The 27389-nt window shown below is 30.7% G+C and overlaps 1 protein-coding gene across 3 annotated transcripts; it reads right to left on the bottom strand.

The window, feature by feature from the left end:
- Positions 1-664: 664 nt before the first annotated feature.
- On the bottom strand, positions 665-26659 carry LOC130665802 (protocadherin Fat 4). 3 transcript variants are annotated; one of them, XM_057466405.1, is made up of 18 exons: positions 26353-26659; positions 26164-26277; positions 24888-25174; positions 24545-24637; positions 17715-17822; positions 17532-17633; positions 15937-16062; positions 15652-15849; positions 15411-15498; positions 12372-12481; positions 11165-11311; positions 10752-10866; positions 10608-10677; positions 7607-7717; positions 7356-7529; positions 5194-5246; positions 2784-3052; positions 665-829 (listed from the first exon to the last, which is right to left on the bottom strand). In XM_057466405.1, the coding sequence occupies exons 2-18, from the start codon at positions 26216-26218 to the stop codon at positions 737-739; spliced, it is 2199 nt and encodes a 732-aa protein (XP_057322388.1). In that variant the 5' UTR covers positions 26219-26277; positions 26353-26659; the 3' UTR covers positions 665-736. The 3 variants fall into 3 exon arrangements, with proteins under 3 accessions (XP_057322388.1, XP_057322380.1, XP_057322396.1); XM_057466397.1 differs by having other exon boundaries at positions 5029-5246; positions 26353-26655; XM_057466413.1 differs by lacking the exons at positions 24545-24637; positions 24888-25174; positions 26164-26277; positions 26353-26659 and adding an exon at positions 19270-19358 and having other exon boundaries at positions 5029-5246.
- Between the last annotated feature and the right edge of the window lie 730 nt (positions 26660-27389).

The following is a 27389-nucleotide window of genomic DNA, read 5'->3' as shown; positions in this document are numbered from 1 at the left end:
TAATAAATTCAATATTATTGTAGCTAATCAAAAAAGTATTTCAAATGAACGCCTAGTCAACTTGAGCCAGAGATCGACTGTCTTTACACGGTTCATACGGGTAAAATATCACAAAAACCATTTGGACCCCACAATTATTTGGGGGTGAAAAATTTGAGCAGTTCCTCAAATGGTACTCAAGTTGATAAAGCTAATATTTTTAAAGCCTTAAAATTATTTGCGGGGGACAATCTTTAGCAGCATATTATGTATACTAATAATTAGTTTCGAATTATATCAGAAACTTAAAATAAAATACTTCATTTTACCCACTTAACTGACACCTCTAGCCAGCTAAGACTTCGAACAGTTCATACGGTTCATTTATATGAATAAGCCTTGAAATCACATGCGGGAGACAATCATTAGTACCATATAATGTACTAGAAATTAATTTTAAATTATATTAGCGAAATCAATAGACTTTTTTTTAACTTTTGACGGGGATCTCTGGTGGGCTAAGACCTGGCACGGTTCGTACGGTTTATCTTATATGAATAAGCGCTTGAGCCTTGATATAATTTGCGGGGAAGAACCTTGAGTAGCATATTATGTACAAATAATTTAGAGGATTTAATTTTAAATAAAATTATTGACAGAGGCTTAATAATATAGAAGGCAGAAGTAAGTAGGTAATTTTATTCTTGAATCGCTTGGTCAAAAAAAAAAATTTATTTTTGATTATAACAAAATTATTTCAAAAATAAACAGTCAGATTTAATTTATCAGGTCCTTGATAATTATTTTCATTTTGCTGCTCTATTTTATCGTCTGTAACATTATCTACAATCTGTAAAAAAATCATTTTTAGAATATTATATATAGGCAGATCCATTACTTTTCGACAAAAATGTGCGCGCGTGGATCATTGATTTGGACGCCGATTTTTATCTCAAAAGTAGGTTTGAAACCATGTTTGAAAATTTATAACTCGGATCTAAGTTTGATACCAAAGTTGACATTTTCAGGGCTTTTTAGGGATATTACAAAGCAAATTTCCTGAAAATTTGAAGTCAATAGAAGTTCCGAGAAAAAAGTAATAGCTATCTGAAAATAGCGATTCTTGAAAAATTGATCGGCTTTGGATGGCCGTATATAAATGAAATCGAAGCAATTAAGGAAAAATACGGTAGGGATCAACAGAATACTCCTACACAAAAAATTTCAGCTGTTATTTATTATTCTACTCTGAAAACTATAGATTTGAGAGGATTTAAAAAAAAAAAAGGAAAATTTTGCTAATTCAATGGTTTAGTTGGAAGCTCCCAATTAAGCCGGATATTAGTTTAGAGCCAATATATATTTTTTTCTTGAAAGTAGAGTGTACATAGAGAAAAATGCCGCCGAGAAAGTCTCTGTAAATTATATAGAAGCTGAGATACAAATTTTTAAAAATACACGGAAAAAAAATTCTACAAAATTTACGATGTTAACATCGTAATCGTGGACTATACTTTTATTAGTGTCAATTTTTAAATGTCTTATTTCAAAATTTACTATGTGGGTTATATTTTTTACTATTTAACATCGTAATTTTAACAAAGACATTTAGGATTAGAAATTACTTCAAGAATTACAATTTAACATCGTAAAAAAAAAAATAAATAAAAATTACACTTTAAAAACTATATTTATTCGTATATTTAATATTTCTATTTACTTTTTAATAAAATAAATATTGCAGTGCGGCCTCTGTTATAATACGATGAAAGCTATAAAAAGTAAGATGTTACATCGTAATTTTTAAATAGTCACTGCGTCCTCCGCAAGAGGCGCTCTCGTGAGTTATGACTGTTTATTCAAATCGTTTATATGGATTTTAAAAACAATCTAAAGAGTAGGCCCTTTGGTGGCCGAGTGGTCCAAGGCGTCTACGAGAATTAATAACGGCGTTTTTTTTTATCTACGAGAATTAATAACGGTGTTTTTTTTATGATTATTTTTCACCGCTAATATAAAAAACGACAGATGTTATTCTTATCAGATACAACAGATTTTACCACATATTCAATCAGAAATTATTAACAGAATCATTTTTTTTTTTTCAAAGACTTTATGAATGTAAGTAGCTCCAAACTAGGAGACCAACATTAAAACACATCTATATAATACTACTATGTAACAGGCATAATGTTTAAGTTTTGCTTGCAGCCTTGCTATAAGTATACAGATGTATTTTTTTCATGATAATGCAAATAAACTTCATTAAAAAAAAAAAAAAAAAAGTGGTCCAAGGCGTCGGACACTTAGCACTCGAAAGGACTCGGGTTCGAATCCGACTGCCGAACAATTATTATTTTATTCTTTTATTTAAGATTTCTCTTCAAATTTTACGATGTTCACATCGTAATTTATATTAAAGACCTTAAGACTTCGTATTATTTGTCTGAAGTCTTATTTCTTAAATGAAATTTCCAATGCTACATCGTAAAAATTACGATGTTAAAAGTCTAGTCCACTACTACAATAATCAACAGGATAAATTACGATCTTAACATTGTAAATTTAACTAGAATTTTTTTTCCGTGTAAACAATAAATAGACTTTGCTCAAATTTCAAAAAATTCTCCAATGTTTGGATTTAGGAGCATTGAGCTCAAATTTTCAGAATCACTTTCTTTTCCAACCTACTTTCGAGAAAAAAATCGGCGTCCAAATCGATGATCCACACGCGCACACTTTTGTCGAAAAGTAATGGATCTGCCCATACATATATTAATATTTAATTGAAAATAAATAGTTACTCTGTCATCATTCCAAGACAGTTTTTTTACATGTCTCGAAGAATCCTCTGCTGGCCAGACAGGAATTAATGAGTCGGGCGGATCAACTGAATAATTTGAAGAATCTTGTGATACAGTATCAATATTAGCTCTTGTACTTAAATCATTCATATTTTGTACCAAACCGCCGATGTTTGGTATATTCGAAGTTGCTGATAATGAAGGTGGAATCGGTAATGGAGCAACTTTATGTCGATTATATCCCGGGATATGTCGTGTCGATAATGCTCCTATAATACAAATAATTTATATAATAGTACATTGCGTAACAAGTGGACTAAGTGAGTCATTATTCATCAAGCGCAATGGCTTTAGCATGAGTCGTAGGCTACTTCTTAGTCCACACCAAAGACGAGTACTAAAGACCACGTATTTTGCAATGTACGTTATTCATCTTCTGTTTAGTTATCCTGATTTATCAAACCTGTAAAATGAAGTCACAGTCGCCGTTTAGCGATACGGTGTCAATTTAAAAATATTTCGTGAAAATTATAAAATATGAACAACTAATAAAAATTTTATAAATATGCTGGTATATGTTATTATAAAACTCTTTGGCGTCAACACTTTGTAATACAAGAGTGCATTTGAGAAAAGTTTTCAATAATGACTCCAAGAGAGGGTCATTTTGAGCTCAATATGTCACGCTGGTGGAAAATGTAGAAATCTGCATTACTTTCTCGTTAGTTACAGTACATCTGTCGATAAACCGCCCTGATAGCCAAGTTGCCCACCACTTGCCGACAATCTACTGCCGCAACCTGTCACCAAGTTGGCCGCAAAAGTCAGCATTTCCATAAATTGACGGCAACTTTCCGAGCAACTTGTCGACAACTTTCAGCTCGTGTAACTGTTGCCGACAACTTGGCTACAAGTTGCTCAGAAACTTGGTGACAGGTGGCGGCAGTAGATTGTCGCCCAGTTGCTGAGCAACTAGTAGCCAAGTTGTCGGCAACAGTTACACAAGCTGAAAGTTGTCGACAACTTGTCGTCAAGTTGGTCGCAACTCAGGTACACCAACTTTCTGATCGGAAACTCTGGCTACCAGGGCGCCACTTACGGTTCGCTTTACAGCTATGATAAAACAGGATAACTGTACATTAGACTGATTCAAAAAAATCGACTAATTTTTTTTTTCTTCATTATATCGAAAATATTGTTGGAAATGACGAAAAAAAAGTACTGTGAAAGTTTGAGCTCTTAATATTGATATTAACAACTGCCTCATCGCAATTTTCTATTTCCCATTTAAATAACATGGGAAAATTTATTCTTTAAGCTTTGGAATTTTGTAGCTCTCGGTGGGACCAATACTTTTGAATGTTCAAGACATATTCTTATGGAGAATTTGACGCTCTATAAAAAAGGTCTCTTATAATTTTTCGATATTTTTATTTCTTCAAAAGTTATTCAAAGTTAAAGTTAGATTGACGATAAATTTCTACATTTTTTTAATTTTTTGACGCAACCATCATCTTTATCGGAAAATTTTATAGGACATTTTTTATAGAGCATTTTATTTCCTACAACTTATCTTAGAGAAAATTTTTGATATTTCTCACAAGTCGTAAGTTATTTGCAATTAACTGGAAATTTTCTTAAATAATCTAAATTTTGTTGCTTAAAATTAATTATATTAAATTTTCAGTTAATTGCGAATAACTTACGACTTGTGAGAAATATCAAAAATTTTCTCTGAGATAAGTTGTAGGAAATAAAATGCTCTATAAAAAATGTCCTATAAAATTTTCTGATAAAGATGATGGTTGCGTCAAAAAATTAAAAAAATGGAGAAATTTATCGTCAATCTAACTTTAACTTTGAATAACTTTTGAAGAAATAAAAATATCGAAAAATTATAAGAGACCTTTTTTATAGAGCGTCAAATTCCCCATAAGAATATGTCTTGAACATTCGAAAGTATTGGTCCCACCGAGAGCTACAAAATTCCAAAGCTTAAAGAATAAATTTTCCCATGTTATTTAAATGGGAAATAGAAAATTGCGATGAGGCAGTTGTTAATATCAATATTAAGAGCTCAAACTTTCACAGTACTTTTTTTTCGTCATTTCCAACAATATTTTCGATATAATGAAGAAAAAAAAATTAGTCGATTTTTTTGAATCAGTCTACTGTACATGCATTAAATAGATAATTATATAGAGCAAATAAAGCTGTACGTATAAGCTTAAAAAGTGACTTTTACCCGCAGCATTGTATAAACTTTGATTATCTTTTCCAAACACTGGATTGTTTATATTTTTATTTCTAGATCGTGAGTTTTTTTTTGTATCTTCTGATATATCGTTAATAACATTTGCACCCAAAATTTGAGGGCTTGGATTCAATGCGGAAGGTACTGGTGATTTACCTCTATATCCTGTTCCAATTGAGTTTACCAATCCTTCATTTTTTGGTCGTTTTCTACAATTTGAAATATTTTAGTTATTTTTCACCAGACCTGCACCAAAATTCCTGTCCTGCTTAGAGAGAAGAAAGACGTTCTTTTATTTTATGAGAAAACAAATGATAAAATTTAGGGCATACGCCATTCTTCCCGCAAACAGATACAAAAATCCAAACTTTTAGGTGAAAATCTGGTGAAAAATCGTATACACACCACGGAGAAAAGCAGGACGTCCCAATCCGCGTCTTTGCCACGGGCGATTGCACTCGCGGGTTAGACCCTGATTAAGAAAAGTGATTAGAAAAGCTTTCGAAAAAATTAAATGTTTGCTAATCTTTCTGAATTCTTAATAAAATTTAAAAAGTATTTGAAGCGATTAAAAAAATTTTTTAGTGATTGAAAACTACTTGGGTTTTCAAAAAAATAAGAACTTCTGAATCGTTCCAAATCTCTTCAAGAATCTAAATTTTACTATTATTTAGCGGTAAAAAAAAATTTGTAAGTATTTGAAAACATTAATGATTTTAAATCGTTCCAAATCTTACTATCAAATGAGATTCAGATATGTCAGTTATTTAAAAGTATTTGGAAGTATTCAACAAAATTTATTACTTTTGAATCTTTATAAATCACTCCGTGAATCGAAATTTCAATATTATCTAGTGATTGAAAAAAGTTTGAAAGTATTTCACAACTTTAACAATTTTAAATCTCCCTAAAAAATGGAGTTCAGGTATTTTTTAGTAATTGAAAAGTAATTAAAAGTATTTAAAAAAATTGCGAACTTTGACCCACTATAAATCGCTCAAATTCGAAAATATTCGAAAACTGCAGTATTTTTTTTTTAATTCTTTTAAGTCTTTGTATAAAATATAATGCAATCATTATTAACAAGGGTTATCAGATATTTTCGGCTGAGTTTCTTTCGGAAACAAAATCTCTAAATACAAAATACAGACCGCACATTGATACACTACTGTCTAATCTAGCGAAGTGCGCTTAAATTGTTTGACAATATTCGTTTGTTTAAGTGAAAAACTCACCCAAAGTTACCATTTACTGCACAAGTGCAATAAAGATAGTACCGTTCGTGGACTTGAGTGTAATAGAGAGAGAAGTACGAACCCCTGTTAAGTGATTCAAAAGTATTTAAGAGTATTTAAAAAAAATTTATATTTTCGAATCGTCCCAAGTCTATCAACGATTAGAAAATTCGACTATTATTTAGTGATTAAAACTTATTGTGAAGTATTTAGAAAATTGACCCAAGTAACACGTACTTGTGTAGCAACCCTGCTTAAAAAATCCGATAGATTCTTATAGCTATATATAAGGCCCTATATTAAACTATATCACTTCTCATAGAACTCATTCATTCTTATAAAATCTCTATAGAAATGTATGAGAATTTATTGGATTCTAGGAGATTTTCTAAGCAGGAAAGGAACTGACTTAAAAATTGTGCATGATTTGCTCATGATATCGTGGGCAAGAATATTGAAGATATTTCTAACATGGTGCAGCCAAAATTTTCTGACGGATTTCTTGCCCAAGAAACTTGCAGCAGATACTTGCGCATGACTTACTCAAGATCTGCGCAAGACGCGCGATACTCCCAATACGATTCCTTCCCCCACCAGATTTAACTTGAGCAGATCTTGAGCAAGCCATGAGCAAGGTAGATTCAACATGCTCCTGGCGCCGATTTTCCCCTAGAATTGAATAATAACTTCACCAAAATTCTTGTGTAAAGCTAGCATAAGACTTGCGATTCAAAACTGCCCCGAATATCTGGATCAAGACCCATAGGTAAATGATGACACTAGCAACTATCGAACTTGAAAGCAGGCTTGTGTAAGCCTGGAAAAAAACTGCTATATAGGTAATAACTTCAAATCTCCATAAATTATTGAAGAACGGGTAATTTGGTACTTTTCAAAAGGATTTATTGCTTGAAAATTAGGATTTAACGTTTATGGAAGAATTAAAAAAGATTAAAAAATTTTTTTTTAATTCTTCCAAATCGCTTTTCTCAATCAGAGGAATGTCATACTTATCTCCCTTGGTATGTAATATACTATCATATGTAAATATAGATATAACGAAAAATATATATTTTTACTCACTGCTTGTAAATATATAAAATTAGAATTAATATAACGATCCCAAGTAGACCAAGTACAACTCCAAACCCAGCTACAAGAAAAATGCTCCCACTAAGCCAAGCTGGGGCTGCACGTGCTGCGATCGGATTGGACCGTGTACTTGGTAAATGTACAATTAATGGAATCATACTAGTCCTATGAGTTAATATAAATTAAGCTTATAAAATTTTGTTGAAATTATATAATTAACATAGTAATCAAAATAGTGATACCGTGGTGGTTTTCCGGAATCAGTAGCCACAGCTACTAAACGGGCTAATGTACTATTGAATGGTCCTGAAGATGTTAAAATGAGCTCACCGTTGTCTCTTATTTGAAAATTACTAAAAAAACAATTAGATTTAAATTATCACTTAGACAATAGTAAAAGTCATTTATTAAAATTACAGTAAAATCTCGATTTTCTTCCAGTCGCCTCTTTTTTTATTTCGTTTATAGCTTCGACTGCCTATTAGATCCATTTCAAAAATCTTTCATGTACCAATATACTCGACGATACGCAAGTGTTAGGGCACAGGAAAATTTTCATTTAAGAATAACTTTTGTTGAAGCACTCATAACCAGCGAACTAAGTACTAAACAGATACATTTAAAACATGAAAATGTTTCTTATTTAAGGTACTACTGTCGGTTTCAAAATTAACGCTCAGAAATTAATCAAATTTGACAGACACTCGTTTAGTTCCGTTTACTCGAACAACATCCTATCAGAGATCTTTTATAATTACGGGTAGCAATTTTTTAAATTTACGTTCACTTGAACTTACTTCAGCCGAGCCGTTAGATGAATCTAGAAACTAATGCTATTTGCATCTAATGCAATCAGAATAATTTGTTATAATAGTATGTGTGTGAATATTTGAATGTTTTATAACTTGTCTGAAAAATTATTGTAATTTTACTCAACAACAAGTCTTTATGTACTTCTTTTGATTTGTGATCACGGGGAACAGCAGCTAATTATTTTCCAGTTGAATCTAATTAAATCCAATTGTAATTTTGTAATTAGATCAATCGAAAAATAATAATTTTTATTCATATAGGGTAGGGAGGGGCTAGTTGATAATTTTTTGGTTTGACCTTCCATAAATTTAAGACGATGCATCGGATTTAATCAATTCATGTGCTGTTAGGTTCGTAATTTAGTCTTCTTCAAAAGGTCTAGCGACACAAAAACGATCCGAGTGTAAATTTACAAGTTATTCCCAGAAATGCGCGAGCTCTTCAAATTGCTCAACGTGCCCCACTAGTGAATTTTTCGATTTATCTATTAATTTTTCGATTAAATCAGATTGAGATTTTTTCATCGGATTCAAATTAATTTAATTAATCTGATAAGTTATATCTGATTGAAATTTAATCAGCTAATCGGAACGCCCAAGCGTATCTCAAACGCTACCGATGTACTGATTGAATCTGATACACGGAAAAAAAATAACTGTTGCTGCAACAGGATTTTCCTGTTGTGTATGTGTGTGAGTACGTGTGTGTGTCTGAGCATGTGTTGCGCGTGTGTGTGCGTGCGTGTGTGTGTGTGTGTGTGTGTGTGCGTACGCCTGTGTACGTGCGTGTGCGTGTAGAAAAAAATATATATCACCTTCGTTGATTCTCAATTCCACTAATACACATTATTATACTTATTACGAATCTGAGATTATTCCTGTGTGTTGCGTAAATATCAAATGTTCGCGCCAGAACATTTGATAACTCGACGCTCTACCATACCAGAGGTGCTGCTATCGACGCGCCCTCATCATTCTTATTGTAACTCGCTGATTCACCATGTATTTGTTATCATCTATATTCTTCAATTATATCTGTTTTTTCATATATAAACTCTGTGCTCATTGCTGTGGTGACCGCGTGTTAAACTAACGTGCGGGCTATATCTATTCACATACTCGCCATCATGTGACTTTGCAGCCACAAATAACTATTCAATTTACAATTTACTTTATTACTCATCGCTTAATATTTACTCGTACTCGATGTCAACTGGTGTGACTGATGTCATCATTCAGTCATCCAGTCATACTTAATCTCAAAAATCAATATCAAATTTTATTTGTGACTGCAAAGTAATTATTATAGGTTCAGACTCGGCTCGTTACGCTTCTTATATTTTTTCTCTTTTTACTCATACTCTGTGTCGCGAATTAAGATTAATTGTGACTAAAATTTATACTCGAACTATTGATGATAGTTGTAAATCATTAATTGTTAATAATTTATTCCTTATTGCGCTCTTTTGTGTAAATTAATTCACGTGTATGGTGCCGTGTAAATTTATAAACTCGTATTCATTAAACTCAACAAACTCGATCTTCAACTACGCTCTATGTATATAATATAATGTTCATGTGTACGGTGCCATGCAATTTATATTAACTAAATTCAACTCAAATGCACTCGAATAATGTTTAAGAAGTGCTCCTATATAAACTCGTGATCGACTCTTGTACTCTTGCTATTATCTGTGATTTATTTTTATTAAATATGGACAATACACCAAATTAGTGAATTATTATTTCTTTCACCATCCCGATCCAGCAAATAAATATTTAATGTAGTTTTTAAGTTAATATTTTACACTGTGACTGCAACAGGAATGGACCTGTGGATCCAACAGGAATAGACCTCCAACTGCAACAGGAATATCCTGTTGCAGCCACAAACTTATGCTACAGGAATGTTCCTGTTGCAGCAACATTTCTTTTTTTTCGTGTAGGAATCCTATTAAATTTCAATCGGATTTATTCAGAGTTTTTAATCAGGCTAAGAGCTGTATCAAATTTAATCGGAAGTTTCCGATTTATTTGCAATCGGTATTAATCGGATTTAATTGGAGATTGCCGATTAACTTTCAATCGGATTCATTTGAAATCATCCAAATAAGTCCGATTAGACATTTTTAATCGGATTTGATCGGAGTTTTCAATCAAGAATTGCTCTTAAGAAATTTGATTAAGCTTCTTCTTACTATTGTCGACTAATATGTCAAATTTTATTTAACTCTGAGCAGTAATTCTAAAACCGACAGTGTACTGCCTTCACAAAACGAAAATTTAGTTTCCCGAAAATGAGTCATCATGTACTGAAACATTTTCTAAAATACAGGTACTTATGTTTCCGGTTCACACAAATCTTTTTCATAGACAACAGCCCATGTTGGAAAAAATTCCAGATTTTAGTATGTTTTTGATGTTTAAATACCGAGCGTCAGGTCCTCTTAATGATAATGTAACTCTATCGCCTCTATCACCATCGGCTGCTTCAACTTTTCCTGTATTATATATTAAAAAAATTATAGTTTTGTGATTTAATGTTTAAATAATGATTATATCTAATGAAACTCGCCGACAATAGATCCTTCTCGTATAGTATGAGCATGAAATTCATATCTTGGATGACGAAATCTTGGTTCCCACTCATTAATATCTTCTACTGCCACGTGCACACGTGCTGTATCATTCTATAATTTTCATTAAAATATTCATTATAATTTTTAATTATTCAATTTTACACAGAAAAAAAAAGGATTTCTTGGCGCAAAAAATTTTGACTCGCCCCAAGAAAATTATTACTTGCACTACGTATATTTTGGGGCGAGAAATAATTTCTTGCTTCAAGAAATTTTTTCTAGTTCTATGAAAATAAAAATTTTCATTTCCTAATGAATAATTTTTCTTGCGCCAATAAACCTTTTTTTTGTGCGTAAGTCGATTATCATTTATCATTAAGTATACATATATATATATATAAATACACACATTAATACCATCTGTAACATGAATTAAAAAATTATGTATAATTTTTTTTTCATAATCCAATGGTTCCTTGAGAATAATTTCTCCGACAGACGAAACAGAAAATTTCTCATTTTCATCTGCTGTATTTTCAAGCCAATATTTTAAATTCTGCAATTAATAAATAAACCATAAATTATTTTCTAACACCGAAATTATAGGCAGACATTAAGATATACTGAGAGAAAAAAATGAGTATTGTCATAAAAAAATGATTGATTTTAGTACTTTAGTTATTTAAATAGTGCCAAGCCATTACCCAAACAATATTATTCAAGGCTTGAGTAAGCCTGGTCTCAAGTTCGAAAGACATTAGTGTCATTTCCTACCCATATGTCTTGCTTCTGATACTTGTGGCTAGATTTCAATAGCAAGTAGTGCAAGCTTTATATAAGAAATTCATGCCAGACTATAACTCAATCCTGGAGGAAGGCTATAGTTGAAAATAGTTGCGGATGGCTTGCTCAAGATCTGCCCAAGGTTCAAAATTGACTTCGAGCCTTGAGCAGATCTTGAGCAAGCCATGCGTAAGTACCTGCCGTAAGTCACTGGTGCAAGAAATGCGCCAGAAACTTTTCAACTGCATCGTATCTAAGATATCTTTAATATTCTTGTGTACAATGCCTTAAGCAAGTCATGCACAAGTCTTGATGACGATTTCTTGGAACATGATTTTGCGCAAAACCCATACGTAGAAAAAGACACTAGTGGCCAGGGGTTTTGCTCAAGGCACTGGCACCAGAATCTTGCTCAAGCATGTGTTACTTGGGATATTATCTTCAATCAATAAGTTAAAATAATTACTTTATTCAAATATTTTATTTATTTACTTAATACTAACAAAAAATTTGATTTTGTTAACAAAATATCATTAGACATGCCTTTTTTGGACTTAGAGTCGCGAGGGTATATTTTTGTTCAATTCCATTTTTTTATTTAAGCAAATAATTACTTTATTGCAGTTTTTGATGGTAATAAATTTGAGAACGTACCAACAAAATCGTCGAAATATTTGCTTGCCTTAAGGAATTGATGCTTCTAGAAATTTATTACTAAAGTAAAGCAATAGTTTTAAAAACTACTTATTTTAAGTATTTATGGAAAAAAATAATAATTACTTGAATCGTACTTTTTATTCTCTCAGTTAGTTGTTAAATAATCGCTTACTTACTGAACCGATTTTGTTAAGACCAGTAGAAAGAATTACACTACCACGCGGTGTATTTTCTGGAACGTTTATCGTAAAATCTTGAAGAATAAATTTTACTGGCCGTTTTACGTCTGATTTCAACAGAAAAAACAATTCACAATCACAGTTGTATCATATTTATTACAGTATTATGTATTATAGTATCACGGAAAAAAATATTAGTAAATAATACTTAGATTCTCATCAACAGCGCGCCTAGACCGAATCTTACCCTGGTGGATCCGAATTACGGTAAATTACCGCAAATTGCAGTAATTTACCGCAAATTTGCCGTAAATTATAGTAACTTGCGATAATCTACCGCGGATTACGGTAACTTACCGCAAATTATGGTAATATACCGTAAATTACTGTAGGTTGTCATAATTTGCGGTAAAATGACGTATTTTAAGGCAAATTTGCTGTAGAATACCGCACTTTTACCGCAATTTTTACGGTGAATTGCCGCAACTTTACCGCAAATTTTCCGTAAATACGGTATTTCACCGTAATTGTCGCTGATTACGGTGGTTTACGGCAAATTACCGTAATTCGGATCTGCTAGGGTAGTAAATATTATGGAGTAGAACGTAAGAAATTAATAACAGATGCATTTTTTTGACAAGTGTTTTGTAGTTTTTTAAGGTTCAAGTAGTAATTTTAAATAGTCAAGCAGTATATTTCAACGATTAACTGTTAATTATAGCAGTTTAAACATTAAAATTATAATTTTACTGATTAAAACGACATTAATTATTGAACATAACATAAATAATTAGAAGTTGAACTACAATTATTGTCAATCATTTTTTTCCGTGATATATTGTGCAATAAATTCGCTATGTTGTCCATTCCTCATCCGTTCGAGTGAGTAATCGACAACACCACGAATTCTACATACTAATTGTCATTATTAGAGTACTATCGCGGTATAAGTACTATCTCAGTGCTCACTTTCTTTATTCGTCGAATGGGTGTTTGCCTGCAATGATTTTTGTGCGGCAAGTGATTGCTGCAATCAAATAATCATATAAAACATGCAAAAGTCGTAGTAACAATTAAATAGGTAAACAAACACCTATTTGCTGAATAAAAAAAGCGAACACTGAGATAGTGCTTGTACTGCATAATTATAAAGAATATATGAATACATGATAGTTCAGCGATTTAAAATTGAAAAATTTAAATAAAATTTTGTCTACATGGAGAAATTATTCTTGTTTGAAATGCTATCGTGTCATGGTAAAGTCGGACTATGTTGGCCAACTGACGAAAATTGAAAAAACACAAGAGAAAATTACTGTGACCATATAGTAAAATTTACAATGTTCACAGTAATTTGTGATGTAATCCTTGTCAATTTTACTGTGACAAAAGTAATTTTTTCATGTGGCTAATTTAATTTCTGCAGATAGCCAAGATGGTCCAGTTTTACTATGACAACCCCATGTAACAATTTCCATCCCAAGTTGATGGTCAAGGCACACGAAAAGAAAAATGTTGTCAGAACGACTATCCGATGTATCATCGAATGACGTATCGTCAGAATAATTATTCGTATACCTTATTTAAGAATACTCACATGTTAATTTAATAGTCTATAGACGGAGAGAAACTTATGGTATACTACCGCAAATTACGGTAATTTGCCGTAAATGGCCGTAATCAGCGACAAATTACGGCAAAGTTGCAGCAATTCACCGTAAAATTGCGGCAATTCACCGTAAAATTGCGGCAATTCACCGTAAAATTTGCGGCAAAAGTGTGGTATTTTGCCGCGAATTTGCTGTAGAATTGCGGTTTTTATACCGTAATTTACGGTATTCAGAAGAATTACCGTAAAATGCGTCATTTTACTGCAAATTACGGTGATTTACGGTAATATACCGTATTTTACAGTAAGCTACCGTAATTTGCGGTATATTACCGTAAGTTACTATAAAATGCGGTAATTTACCATAATTCGGATCCACTAGGGATGCCTGCAATAAGGATACGGATCGTCATTTTGACGATCCACTATGAGGAAATTCTGTATAACTGAATTGACTATGCTCACTCTGACGATATTCTTCTCTCCGTGCAGTGATCACAAGAACCTTTAGATACTACGTGGCTTTGCTCAAGAAGACGTACACAAGACAATCTTGTAGTAGTCTTGTCCTATTTTTATGAAAGTATCTTACGGAAGACCCTTAGGTGTCTGCATCTCTATATATAGCTATCAATCTTTCACAAGATATTAATACAAGATTCTAATACAAGATTATTGTAGGACTTGCCTATGATATTGTACAAAAGAAAATTGAAGATGTTTTGCTCAAGATTTGTTAGCAAAGTTACTTGAGGGTATCTTGAGCGAATCTTGCACCGAAAATCATTTGCAGACACTAACGCATATCTTGCGCCAGATTTGCTCAAGAAGTGTCATATTACACTATCTATTTCACTTCTGTCTCTATCACTTTACTTTAGGATCCTGTGTCATTTACCAATGGAAAGGGTAAAGTGGCAGAGATAGAAGTAAGATGGATAGCATAATATGAGACTTTTTGAGCAGATCTGCCACAAAATATGCGATAGTACATGTAAGTAATTTTCGGTGCAAGATTAGCTCATTACTGTACCGATGCATCTCGAGCAAGATATTTTCAATATTCTTGCACAATTCTTCAAGTACAACATAGCACAAAAATTTTTCTGAGTCTTGTACAAGACTTGCAATTTAAAACTTTGTACCAGTTTGGGTAGCAATATCCATAGTTATATAAAGACGTGGACCACTAAGGCGCTGGTAACCAAGCTTGGGCGAAATTTCTGTAAGATTGTTTTCCCTATTCAAAAGTTCCCATAGAATTCACTCAAATGGGTCAAAAACCGCATAGAAACCAATACAAGTCTATAGGTTTCTATGCGGTTTTTGACCCATTTTAGTGGATTCTATGGGAAGTTTTGGATTGGATTGAATTACCCATAAGGGCAATAACATTTCAAACAAGAATAATTTCTTCGTGTACATACCTACTGTAGGAATCGCATTAATACTACTTTCTCTGGATATTATAACAGTTGCTAAACTAAATCGGTCTGGATTATCTATTTGTGTCGCCTAAAACATAGTGAATACACTTAATGTAATTTATATTTACTACATTTTGATATATGTATACACACATATATATATATATATATATATATATATATATATATATATATATATATATATATATATATATATATATATATATATATATATATATACCTTGATAACTATTGTAGATGGTGTAAGTAATTCATGATCCAATAAGTTACGTATTAAAGTAATTTCAGCAGTTTGAGAATTTAAATGTAAAAATGGCAAAATACCATTTTGAGCTGTATATTTAATAGGTGCATTTATACCAATATCCTGGTCTACAGCTTTTATTGGTACAGGTTCTACAGGCAAAATTATTTTTTTCTAAAAAAATTAAATTTAATTATTGTAATTCTTTTACAATTAAAACTTGTTATTTGAAAATAAAATTAACTCTATATTAAGTTTTACATTTTGAAATCCATCGGGTATAATAACTCTATACTGATCATGACTAAATACAGGATTTTGATCATCAGCATCAATTACGTTTACTGACAGCGTTGTAAGAGATGACTGTGGCGGATTACCTTGATCCTAAAAATTTGAAAAGATTTTTTATAAGAAAGAATCCCTTTTTCTGCCAGCAATATTTTAATAATTATTTTTGGGTTGATAAAACAATCTAACAACTTCAGCCTCTTGGAAATTTCTTAATTTATATTTTAATGCATTAAATCCATTTTTTTCTAATTTAATTAAAAATATCGAAAGTTATAACGACATTGGTAACCTCTTTAATGATTTTAGTGCATAGAAAAAAGGTTGACTTGGCTCAAGATAATTTTTGCCTTATTCATTTTTTTCGTTCTTGAGCTGAGTAATTGTGTTTTATTAATTCGAGATCATCTTCTTCGACTTATATTATACAAAATATTGTATCAAGAATAATTAAATTTGTATTCAAGTTAAATAATCTTGACTCAAGAATATTTATTCTAAATCAAATTTATTCTGTTTCTAACCAAGTAAAAAAAATCTATTAAAACAAGATGCTTTCCTATCTTAATTAGTTGGTGAGTATAGTAAATTGTCACAATATATTGTAACATGATGAAAAATTCAACATCGACCCATGATTTTAAATTATTTGAACATAATAAATAGTTACTCGGTGAACCAATTTTGGTGACATCTATGATCACCATTTCGACTTCGACTGAGCAATCGATCCAATGCATGGATTGAAACGATAAATCCGTTAGAGACGCCGTTAGAACGGCTGCGTTTTCGTATTTTTAACAATTCGACTCCCGACCAAATAGAACAATTCCGACTTACGTAAAGAACAATCTTGATTTACGATTGTTTAGAACAATCCCGAGTTTTGATCAACGATCAATTAACTTAATCGACATTAAATTAATTTCGAGTGAACAATAAACCGCCTTCTGTAATAATAACGGATTATCTGTTTCTCATTTGCACGGCAGTCTTGCAGTCTAGCCGTGTAAGAATACTCTGACGTCACTAGTCAAGTATTCCGTTAATACGCACGTTGTATGTGTGTAGGAAAAATAAAATAAGATTATTTTATTTCGTGAACCGACTGATTTGTTTTTTTAGTACGAACTGGATTTGTCTTTCGATTAACTACAATTTTTGTGAGCAATGTCGTTTATATCAAGTCAAGCTGACACCGACAAAGTATATTTTGTTTGTAACCCGATTATTTTCTATGGGATACCGATCAATTTATTTTGTTGCATTCAATATACGAATAATTCGGTTAATTCTGATCAATTATTTAATCGTAATCTTAAGTGCCTGACCTTTTCCCCGATCCGCCACCCGGTCACTCATGTATTTGTGTATCTATATTTACTAAATTTTACCAAATATAAATATACAAATACATGGAGTGATCGGGTACTAGGTCTTTTACCTTACTTATGGCAGAATAAAAATTAATAAAAAAAAAGATTTTTCTGCTGGCAAAAGCTGAATGATCCTTCAAATCATCACTTTAGATTATGCATTAAATAAATATAATTTAAATAAAATACCTGAGCACGAATAATAACAGAAAAGTTATTTAGAGTTTCAAAATCCAGTGGTTTTTTTAGTACCAGCGTTCCTTCAAGAGCATTTATGAAAAAAAAATAATCCTAAAAATAATTTTGTATGTTAAAATATTTAAAAATACGAATTCGGATATAAAATTAAAAAGTAAGAAATGGTGTAATTACGGAATGTGGGCCTGGAAGAATGCTGTATTGAACAATTGAATAAGGCCCAGGTTGATCTATGTCCACAGCTCTTACTCCTTGTAAAACTCGAGTACCCACCACAGTGACCTTATTAGAGTACATAAAAAATTTAATTATTGCAACTAGAATGAATATCTGAGTAAGTTTTGAGTTTATTTTAAGCTAAATTTTTAATAGCAAATGTTCTAATCCCTGATTAAAGACTCCGATCGAATCCGATTGAAAAATTTAAATCGAACTTTATTAGACTTAATCGGAAAAATAATAATTTTTTATCGATCGTTTTTCCGATTGAATCCTATTAGAATTTTTCGGTCGGATTTAATGGGCATTTCCAATCAGGGATAGTATCGGAATAAAAAACTATTTTTATAAAGTTATAAAATGCAACATATTTTTTTAATTACTTAATTACACGGTACAGCATAAATTTACTGTACCCTGATTGAATCCTATTCCATTGGATTCGACCGGGGTTCTAAATCAGGGTTGAAATTGATTCATTTGCTGTGAAGTGAACTGAAGTGAATTAGCTTCAAAATATTTTTAGGTTGTGACTTCAGTACATTGAGAGAACAATTTATTTGAGCCCAATAAATAGATTTATGTGAGTGAACAAAATCATTCATTTCATTAAAATATATATTTGTTTATAGTTAACAAATCTTGGTTGAAAAAAATTTCAAATAAAGATGTGTTAACTATAAACAAATCATTATTTCATTCAAATGAACCATATCTTTGTCTCAAAGAAATACTAATTGGGTCCATTCAAATAGATAGATAGATAGATAGATAATAAATTTTATTCGACTATGAGATCTAAATCTCCTGTGGCCGTTCAAAACAAAATATTTACATTAGTTTTTACATCGAAAATAAAAGTATAACATAAAAAATATAATACTAATAATAATAAAAATAAAAATAAAAATAAAAATAAGTTCCTTCGCCAAGTAATCTTAATTGGAGCGTTCTAGTTTTAGAAAATAATTGTATGCAGCACTACGAAATTCCATGAATGTAGGGAGAGATGTAAGGCTCGGAGGTAGTGTATTCCAGACACGAATTGCAGATACAATAAATGATTTATCATAAAAAGCAAGATGACAGGTAGGCAGGCGTAAATAGTCCTGCCTTACATCTCCTCTACGCAGCATAGGCTGCAGAAAGACTAATTCATTATTGAATAACTGACCCTGATTCATATAAATTGCTTTATATAATAAGCAAGATAAAAAGAAATTTCGCCTAGCTTTGAAAGTTATCCAACCTAGTCTGCGATAATATGGTGTAATGTGCTCAAATCTACTAACTTTAAAAATGAAACGAACGCAAGCTTTAAGCTTTCGTTGTAATTTACATTGTTGATTTTGAGTAATATTAGTGTAGATATGGGATTTATTTGCCTGAAACAAGTCTTATTTGGCACAAATAAATTGTTCTCTTAGTGTAGATATATAAGCTTTGAAAAAATATTGTAACGAAAGTAAAATTGATTTTAAATACACTTCAATATCTAGAAAACAATTACCCTCTTCTTATGGAATAGAGACGCGAGTAGAGTCAGTCGGTTATTGACAATTAAACAGCGCATGTTTGTATCTTAATAAACTATCTTCTTTGCCTTTTCTTTTATCCCTGTAATTGTGATGTTATCATTTCTAATTTAAGCCATTACAATATTTTGAATTTTTTACGAGTTATAAAATGAAGTATTAGTGTTGTATAAATAGATACTATAAGAAGTAATTATTTAGCTCGAAGGCCATAGTCAAAAGCAAGAAGATCTGACAATCCGTAAAACTAAAAGCAAATGCATGTAATACTATCGATTGTAATGTTTTTTAATTTGAGTTCACTTATTAACTACTAGGTTCAGTGAGTTTGCAAACATAAAATTTATTTAATATATTTAATGTTGATTCTTTAGTGCGCTTATAACTAAATTCAGCCATTTTTCTACGGACATGAACCTTAAAAGTTGCAGCGCTAACCCGAATTGCGCGGAAAGGTATCTTGCTATCGATAATTTCTGTTACTATAGAGGTCCAATAAGTTAAAAAAAATTAACAACATTATATTGAAGAATAAACAAAATAATTAAATTCAGACCCTACTAACAAATGGCCTGGGGACCAATATTTCGTACAAGCTGACAAAGACAAATATAAATAAGTCTACTCTCTTAAAATGAACCAGTGAAATTCCACTGATTCAACCAGTGAAGTTCACTGGTTGAACCAGTAAATTTCACTGGTTGAATCAGTGAACATCGCGCTCACTGGTTTCAACCAGTGAACTAAAAATATGTAAGCGCGCGGGTACAGCAGCATTCTGTACATGAGTATATTTAAGTATTTTATTATGTCAATAAATAAGTAATATTTATTGATTATCTTCATGTAATATTTTAACTAACTTTTATATAACAATAATAATTATATGACACAATTTTTACAGAGTTTAAAAATAAATAACTTTGGAGTAATTTCAATAGCTTGGAGCTAACCTCAAAAATGAATGACATAATTTTAAAATTAAACAATATAAAAAGCCCATTGAAAATGGAAAAAAAATTAAATTTTTGTAAATTCTAATTAATATTATTTATTTTATTACTAAATAATTTTTAATTAAATATAATTGTTATTAAGACTCTTTTAATTCACTTTGTTTTTAAACAAACGTTTATGATAAGCCAAGCGATCATCTTAGTCCACTGGTTGAATCAGTAAATTTCACTGGTTGAACCAGTGGATTTCACTGAAGAATCAGTGGATTTCACTGGAGAATCAGTGAAATTTCACTGGTTCATTTTAAGAGAGTATGGCCATTTTTTTTTTGTTTTTAAAGTCGCGTTATATTTTACTATTATAGATATACGTTTTCCACATTGTATTTTTTATAAATAAAGATCATTCGTAGTTACAATTATAAAATGTCTAGTCTTCAATTATATACTAGAAGAAACGGCAATGTGGCTAACTAAAGCCAAAATGGCTACCGGAATTGATCGAACAATATGCGCACGCTCTTTGTTTTCACCACGCAAGCGCATATTAGATAGATAGATAGATATTAATTATTAATTCTGTTAAACATCCTTTTCAAAGAAATAGTTATAACACGCAGATCTAAATTCTTCAAAATTGTTTAATGTTTTTACATCAGCTGGCAAAGAATTCCAGATATGTATGCCATGCACTAAAAAAGATTTCTCATACATTGTTGAATTAGTTCTAGGTAATCTTAAATAATCTTGCCTAATGTCACCTCTACGTAGTGTAATTGGCAGTAATTCTAATTTGCAACCGAATAATTGTCGATAGTCCATACGAATTTCTTTATAAAATAAACATGTAATAAAAAAATCTCTCCTTGTAGTAAGTTTAAGCCAACCTAGTCTTCTATAATATGCTGTTACGTGCTCAAATCTAGACATTTTATATATAAATCGAACACATGCGTTCATTTTTCTTTGTAATTTAGTCTGTAATCTACTTGTAATATTTGTAAATAGAGCGCAACAGTAATCAAAAATCGGAATGACCAGGGTGGTAATTAATTTAATACGTAATTGTTCATTAAAAGCTTCACTATTAATTTTTAGCTGTGCTAAAGTCTTCATTGATCGATTACATAAGCTTATTACTTGATTTTCCCATGACAGTATTACCCTGATTAAAAAAAGCGATTTAAAACGATTCGAAATAAAAAATTTTAAATACTTTTTAATGCTTTTGAATACCTTGAATACTTTTAAATCCCTCTTCTTATGGGCATTTAATATTGCAAATCGTTTTAAATCGCTTTTTTTAATCAGGGTATCTATTATTACACTGTTAGAAGTATTTATTTGAGCCAAATAAATATTTATTAATAGTTAATTAATGATTTATTAAATGAGATTTATTTGGGCCAAATAAGCCATTTCTTAATAGTTAATAAATGGCTTATTTGAATAGAAAGAAATGACACATGACGTTAATTAAGTAAGGTTATGACAAATAATTTATAGGACTGTTTAATTTTATTTTTTTAAAGAAAATAATACACACAATTAATGTTAATTGAAGATAAAAATTATTATCAAAAGATTTAAAAAAAATGAAAAATTGTAATGAATTTTTACTAACAATCACACTCATTCCATTCAAGGTTATAACCTTAACTTCATGTGTCATTTATTTCTATTCAAATAAGCCATTTATTAACTATTAAGAAATGGCTTATATGGCTCAAATAAATCTCATTTAATAAATCGTTTATTAACTATTAATAAATCTTATTTGGCTCAAATAAATACGTCTAACATTGTACACCTAGGTATTTAACAGAATTAACGTATGGAATTGTACAGTCACCTACAATAATATTTTGTGCATGTTTACAATCTTCGCTGTTAACTTTAAATTTACTGCCAATAATAATCGCTTTTGTTTTTGATGCATTCAATCTTAAACAGTTTAGTTTACACCGATCAATAATTTTAGATATTTCACTATTTAATATTGCAACATAGTTGTTAATTTGAGATTGATAGCATGAGAGGTATATAACCAAATCATCCGCATGAAATAAGTATTTACATTTTAAAATACGTGCAAGATCTGAAATATATAAAGAAAAAAGCAAAGGGCCAAGCACACTACCCTGAGGTACTCTACTTAGCACTTTTTTCCAAGAAGATTTATTTTTATTATAACGTATAGATTGTCTTCTATTGTATTAGCCAATACGTTGTTCTTTAATCCCTACTTCTCGAATGATATCTTTGTGGAAATGGGGAAGTGTGTAAATATTATTTCCGAGCATTTCATAATTTGGACAGTATATATATACTTTTTCTTGACGGGAGGAAATTAATAACTAAAAAAAGAAACCGTCAAATTTAGCTATCACTATTACACAAAATAATTATTTTTTAATTATTCGGACAAAGTAAACAGACGTTTAACCCTCCAGTTGTCTGGCACACCGAAAGAGGTGATAGCCGAGACCAACAAGAAGGAAGACGATGGGCACTAAACTGTCCCCTTCCTTCTTCAACCTAGCAGCCTCCACCCCTCCCCCTCCTATTTCCTATTTCCCTTCCCATAATAAAAGCGATAAGACAACCAGTGCTGCAGATTCTATAACTGCAGGACAGACTAGTTTTTCGCAAATAAACTTGCAACACTGTAAAGCGGCCTCTGCATTACTTAGTAGAGACCTGGCGGCGTTGCAGACAGATGTATCCCTAATCCAACAACCTTGGGTATACAAGGGCCAGGTCTTAGGGATAGACAGGAGAAATGGCTGTTTGATCCATGGTGACACACACACACACACACACACACACACACACACACACACACACACACACACACACACACACACACACACATACACACACACACACATACATACATACATACAGACATCGCTCTAAAAATGTCAGAATAGCATCCTAGCACTTTCAAATGTCGACATATGAAAAAACCCGGTTTTTGTAAATCGGGGTGAAACCAATAACTTCCTGAATTTTTTGAAAATCGTCGATTTTCTCAGCGGGAAGTTAAAAAAATTCGAGTGTTTCGAAAACGTGTAAAAACGAGTGTATTTGAAAGACCCGAAAAAAATTAATTTGTTTCAGTTTTTTTTTCATTTTTGCGTTAGTTCCTCAGTAAACGTAAGGTAATGAGAAAAAAAATTAATATTTCCGAAAAATAAAAAAAAAATAACTAAAATTTGACTTTTATCTTTTTTAAATTTATTAAAATTTTTTTTTTAATTTCTTATACGTTTTTCAAGTCGATATAAAAGATGAAAAAAATTTTTTTTTTTTAAATCAAAAATCAGACTTATGGGGAATTTATTTAAGTTTCTAAAGATGCCATCAAAATTACTGTGCGACCATTAGCTACTGAAATATTGATAATCAAAGACAAAAGGATCCTTTTTCATTTGAAGGCTGATATCTCAGCAGCAAATTGTCGTAGAAAAAAAAACAAAAAAAAACATTTTAGCTGAATAAATTTTCTAAACGAGCCATAAATTGGTTTTCTTGAAAAAAATTTATTCGGCCCCGTAGACTCAAAAAACAAAACCAAAAAATTTATAAAATTTTTGTCTCGACCTATTTCTTATGATTACGCAATAACCATTGCTCAAACCATTTTTTTGCTAAAAGATCTTTAAACTAGAGATTTCAAGCTTCAAACTGCTTTGTTTATTTTTTCGATACGACCATTTTTCACAAAAATACAGCGTTCCAAAAATCACTAAAAAATTTATAAAATTTCTTTGTTTCCTTAATTTTTTATATTATTTATAATCCAAGTATATAGTTTAATACAGTAACTAATCTATCTAACATCATAAAACGTTTATTATAACGGTGAGCGCGGGTGAATGCTTATAGCTAAAACTTCTCCTCCTTTAAAATAAAGTAAGACGGCGAGACGAGTGCGGGTGCTACGCGTATTCGGTGTATAGCAGCTAGGACCATTCTCTGGTCACTGCCACACTAACACAGCGGATGCGCACTATCATCACAAACTCTGTACCTGTTGGTCGTTTAAGTTACGCTTTGCTGCATTTCATGCATTAATGGCTCAACAATGAAAGTTGCAAAGCTACGGTATAAATTATCTTTTAACGTTTTCAAAGAAATTTTCCTCGTTTAAATTTTAATATACTTCTCTATAACTTATTATTAATTTATTTATTATCATTAATTATGTTATCAATCAATCCTAATTATACAAAAGAAGTAATAAAATATTTCAAAACTTACTCAAATATTTTTATTTTATTTTACTTACTTCTGAAATGTTTAGAATGTACGGAGCATTGACAAATTGTGGAGCATTATCATTAGCATCAGTAACTCGTATATTTACCGGAATGGAAAAGACCTAAATAAAATTGTATACTTATTAATAATTGATTTCATCCGTAGAAATATTCGATGAAATTAATTTATTTTATTACTACTAATCTTTTGCGAAAATGTATTAGAACAGAAGATTATTTAAGTTTTAGAAAGTAGTAGAAAGTCCATGTATTGTCCAGTCTTGAGACTGGAGTTATTTATTTGATAAAAGATTTAAAAGCATAAAATAAAATAAAATTATTAAAAAAAAAAAGTAGTAATTAAAGACTTACAGGATCTAAAGTATGGCGTCTTTCACAAATAACGGTGATGTAAACACTAGCTGGGCCATCGATTCCTTCTTTGTCAAGAGTTTTAATGAGGGTTAAATTACGCGAATGGGGTAGTATGGTTACCGGACTATCACGCTCTTGTAGTCTAAGTTCAATATCTCCATCAATACCTGGATCTCCGAGTACTCCAAGGACACCTATTGTATCCCCAACACTTTTGTCTTCGCTCACAAAAAGATGAGAAGCTGATGCTCCATTTTCCAAAAAACATCTTGTATCTCTAATTACTTTAATAAAAAAATTATTTTAAATAATACACTGACAGAAAAATAAATTTATCTCCAAGTAATTATTTTTCTTGTTTCCATAAATACTCAGAATATCTAATTTTTTATGACACTGAAGTCAGCCGACGTCTGATAATTTTTTTTCGAAACGATCAATTATAAAAAAAAAATTTTTGAAAAAATTGCACTTATAGTTTTGTTAATTTCCTACATGTGCATATTTTTATTTTTTGTAATTTATTTGTTGAAAAAGAAAATCCGAAAATTCTTTAACTGTCTGCTAACTTCCGGATCATAATTTTTTTTTATAAAATTAAATTGATAGATTTCATTTTAAATAAACTATTGCTTTATTCTAGTAATAAATTTATAAGGCAAGCAAATATTTCGACAATTTAGTTGATAAATTTTTAAACTCATTGCAATTAAAAACTTCAATAAAGCAATTATTTGGTTAAAAAAAAAAGAGTTTGAAGAAAGATATCTTTAAAAATTTGAAAAAGATTTTTGCATTGAGAAAAAAAATTTGTTTTTATATCAAAATGAAATTTCTCATTGGTCTTGAAAAAAATATAAAATCCTTAAATTTTTTCGAGAGCTACTTGTATAAACTTTAGATATTTAAACGTTTAAACATTACTTCCAATAAGCCACCGTGGCTGGGCGTCAAAAGTCTCGCGTGACCGGTCTACGTTCGAATCTTACGTCGGGTAAAATTATTTATTTATAAAAAAAATGTTTGTTAAGGTACTAAAGTAATCCAAATAACATTGGATTTAAAAAAGGCATGTCTAATAATATTTTTTTAACAATATCAAGTTTTTTTCTTAGCAGCGAGTAAATAAAATACTTGAATAAAGTAATTATTTAACTTGATTGAAGAAAATAATTACTTGGCACTAAAATACTCAAATGAAACATTTTTTCTTGAAAATATAAATTTTTTTCTCTTAGTGTATCGAAACAAATAAATAAAAATATTCACTTACGTTGCCCGTAACTAATATACAATAAGAATAATAATATAAACAATAATTTCAGCATTTTATTTTACAAACTAGTTGAATATATTTTCTAATCCAATAATTCATTTCCTGCACCATCTATAAAATATTTTTGCATTTAAAAATAATAAATCATTATTTGAATATTTGGTTAATTTTATATTATTCACTCACAACGGAAAATAATTTTTTCACGTAACTTAAACACCAACACCAATTTAAATTATTAACGCAATTATAGGCGACTATATTAATATAAGATCTAATAATGAATTATTGTTTAGATAAATTATCAAATATTAAAAAATATTTGTAGTAGAATAATTTTTTCACTTTATTAAATATTATAATGGAAGTATCATAAATTTCAATTAGTTTTTTTAAAGAATAGCGTTATAATAACGCATCCCGTGAATGTCCGGTAATAAGACTGACCGTAGGGCCATAAAATGGTCTGCTTTCGAGACTTTATTACAAACAGAACCGTGCAGACACTCAGGAAGTGGACAGGTAAGGGGGAATGGTCTCCCCATTTATCCGAACAGGTGTTCATAAACAGAGTTGCCTTACAATCGTTATGAACATATATACTCAGCTTAGTTTTTCATATCAAGTATTGCTAACAATTAGTCGAAAAATTATTAAAATCATAAAGTCTCTCTATAATGTAGACTTCAATGGCTTGAGAAATAGAACAAAGGATGTTGTATTTGAGTTTTTCACTTCAATTGTTTGATATGTTTTTCTATACTTTCTCGACTAATCGCATCGGCAATAAAATAAATTTCATTTTAATAATTTCTTTAACTGAGATATTTTCTTTTAGGCCAGTCTTTAGCTTTTTATGGATTTTCATTTAATAGAAAACATATTTAAAGATTAAAAAAAAAATTATTTATGAAACGCCCAAGCAAGAAAATCTGGACAACGGTCGACTCTGCGAACGAAATCCTATAACTTTCCGCTGTTTCCATAAAGTTATCTAAAATTTTTATAGTTTTATGAATTTGTAAAATTTTATGAAATTATGATACAAAAAATATATGAAATCCTATGGAATTTTATCAAATTTAATCAAATTTTTTAAAACTCAACTGCACTAACTTTATAGAGTTTATAAAATTCCATGGTTTTATAATATCACTACTTCTCTTGCAATCTATAATTTTGAAAGATTTTATTCATTGTTCGCTGTGTACTTTATTATAAAA

Source organism: Microplitis mediator, chromosome 1 (genome assembly GCF_029852145.1).
Source record: "Microplitis mediator isolate UGA2020A chromosome 1, iyMicMedi2.1, whole genome shotgun sequence".
Classification (NCBI taxonomy): domain Eukaryota; kingdom Metazoa; phylum Arthropoda; class Insecta; order Hymenoptera; family Braconidae; genus Microplitis; species Microplitis mediator.
This window is presented reverse-complemented; position numbering and strand designations above follow the sequence as displayed.

Excerpts from the sequence above, each read along its gene's own strand:
- LOC130665802 (XM_057466397.1), bottom strand. The coding sequence starts at position 26,218 with ATGCTGAAATTATTGTTTATATTATTATTCTTATTGTATATTAGTTAC. Across the intron at positions 15,850-15,936 it reads TACCCGATGGATTTCAAAAT|AAAAAAATAATTTTGCCTGT; the intron begins GTAAAACTTAAT and ends TAATTTTTTTAG. Across the intron at positions 5,247-7,355 it reads ATTTTATATATTTACAAGCA|AAAACGACCAAAAAATGAAG; the intron begins GTGAGTAAAAAT and ends TTCAAATTGTAG.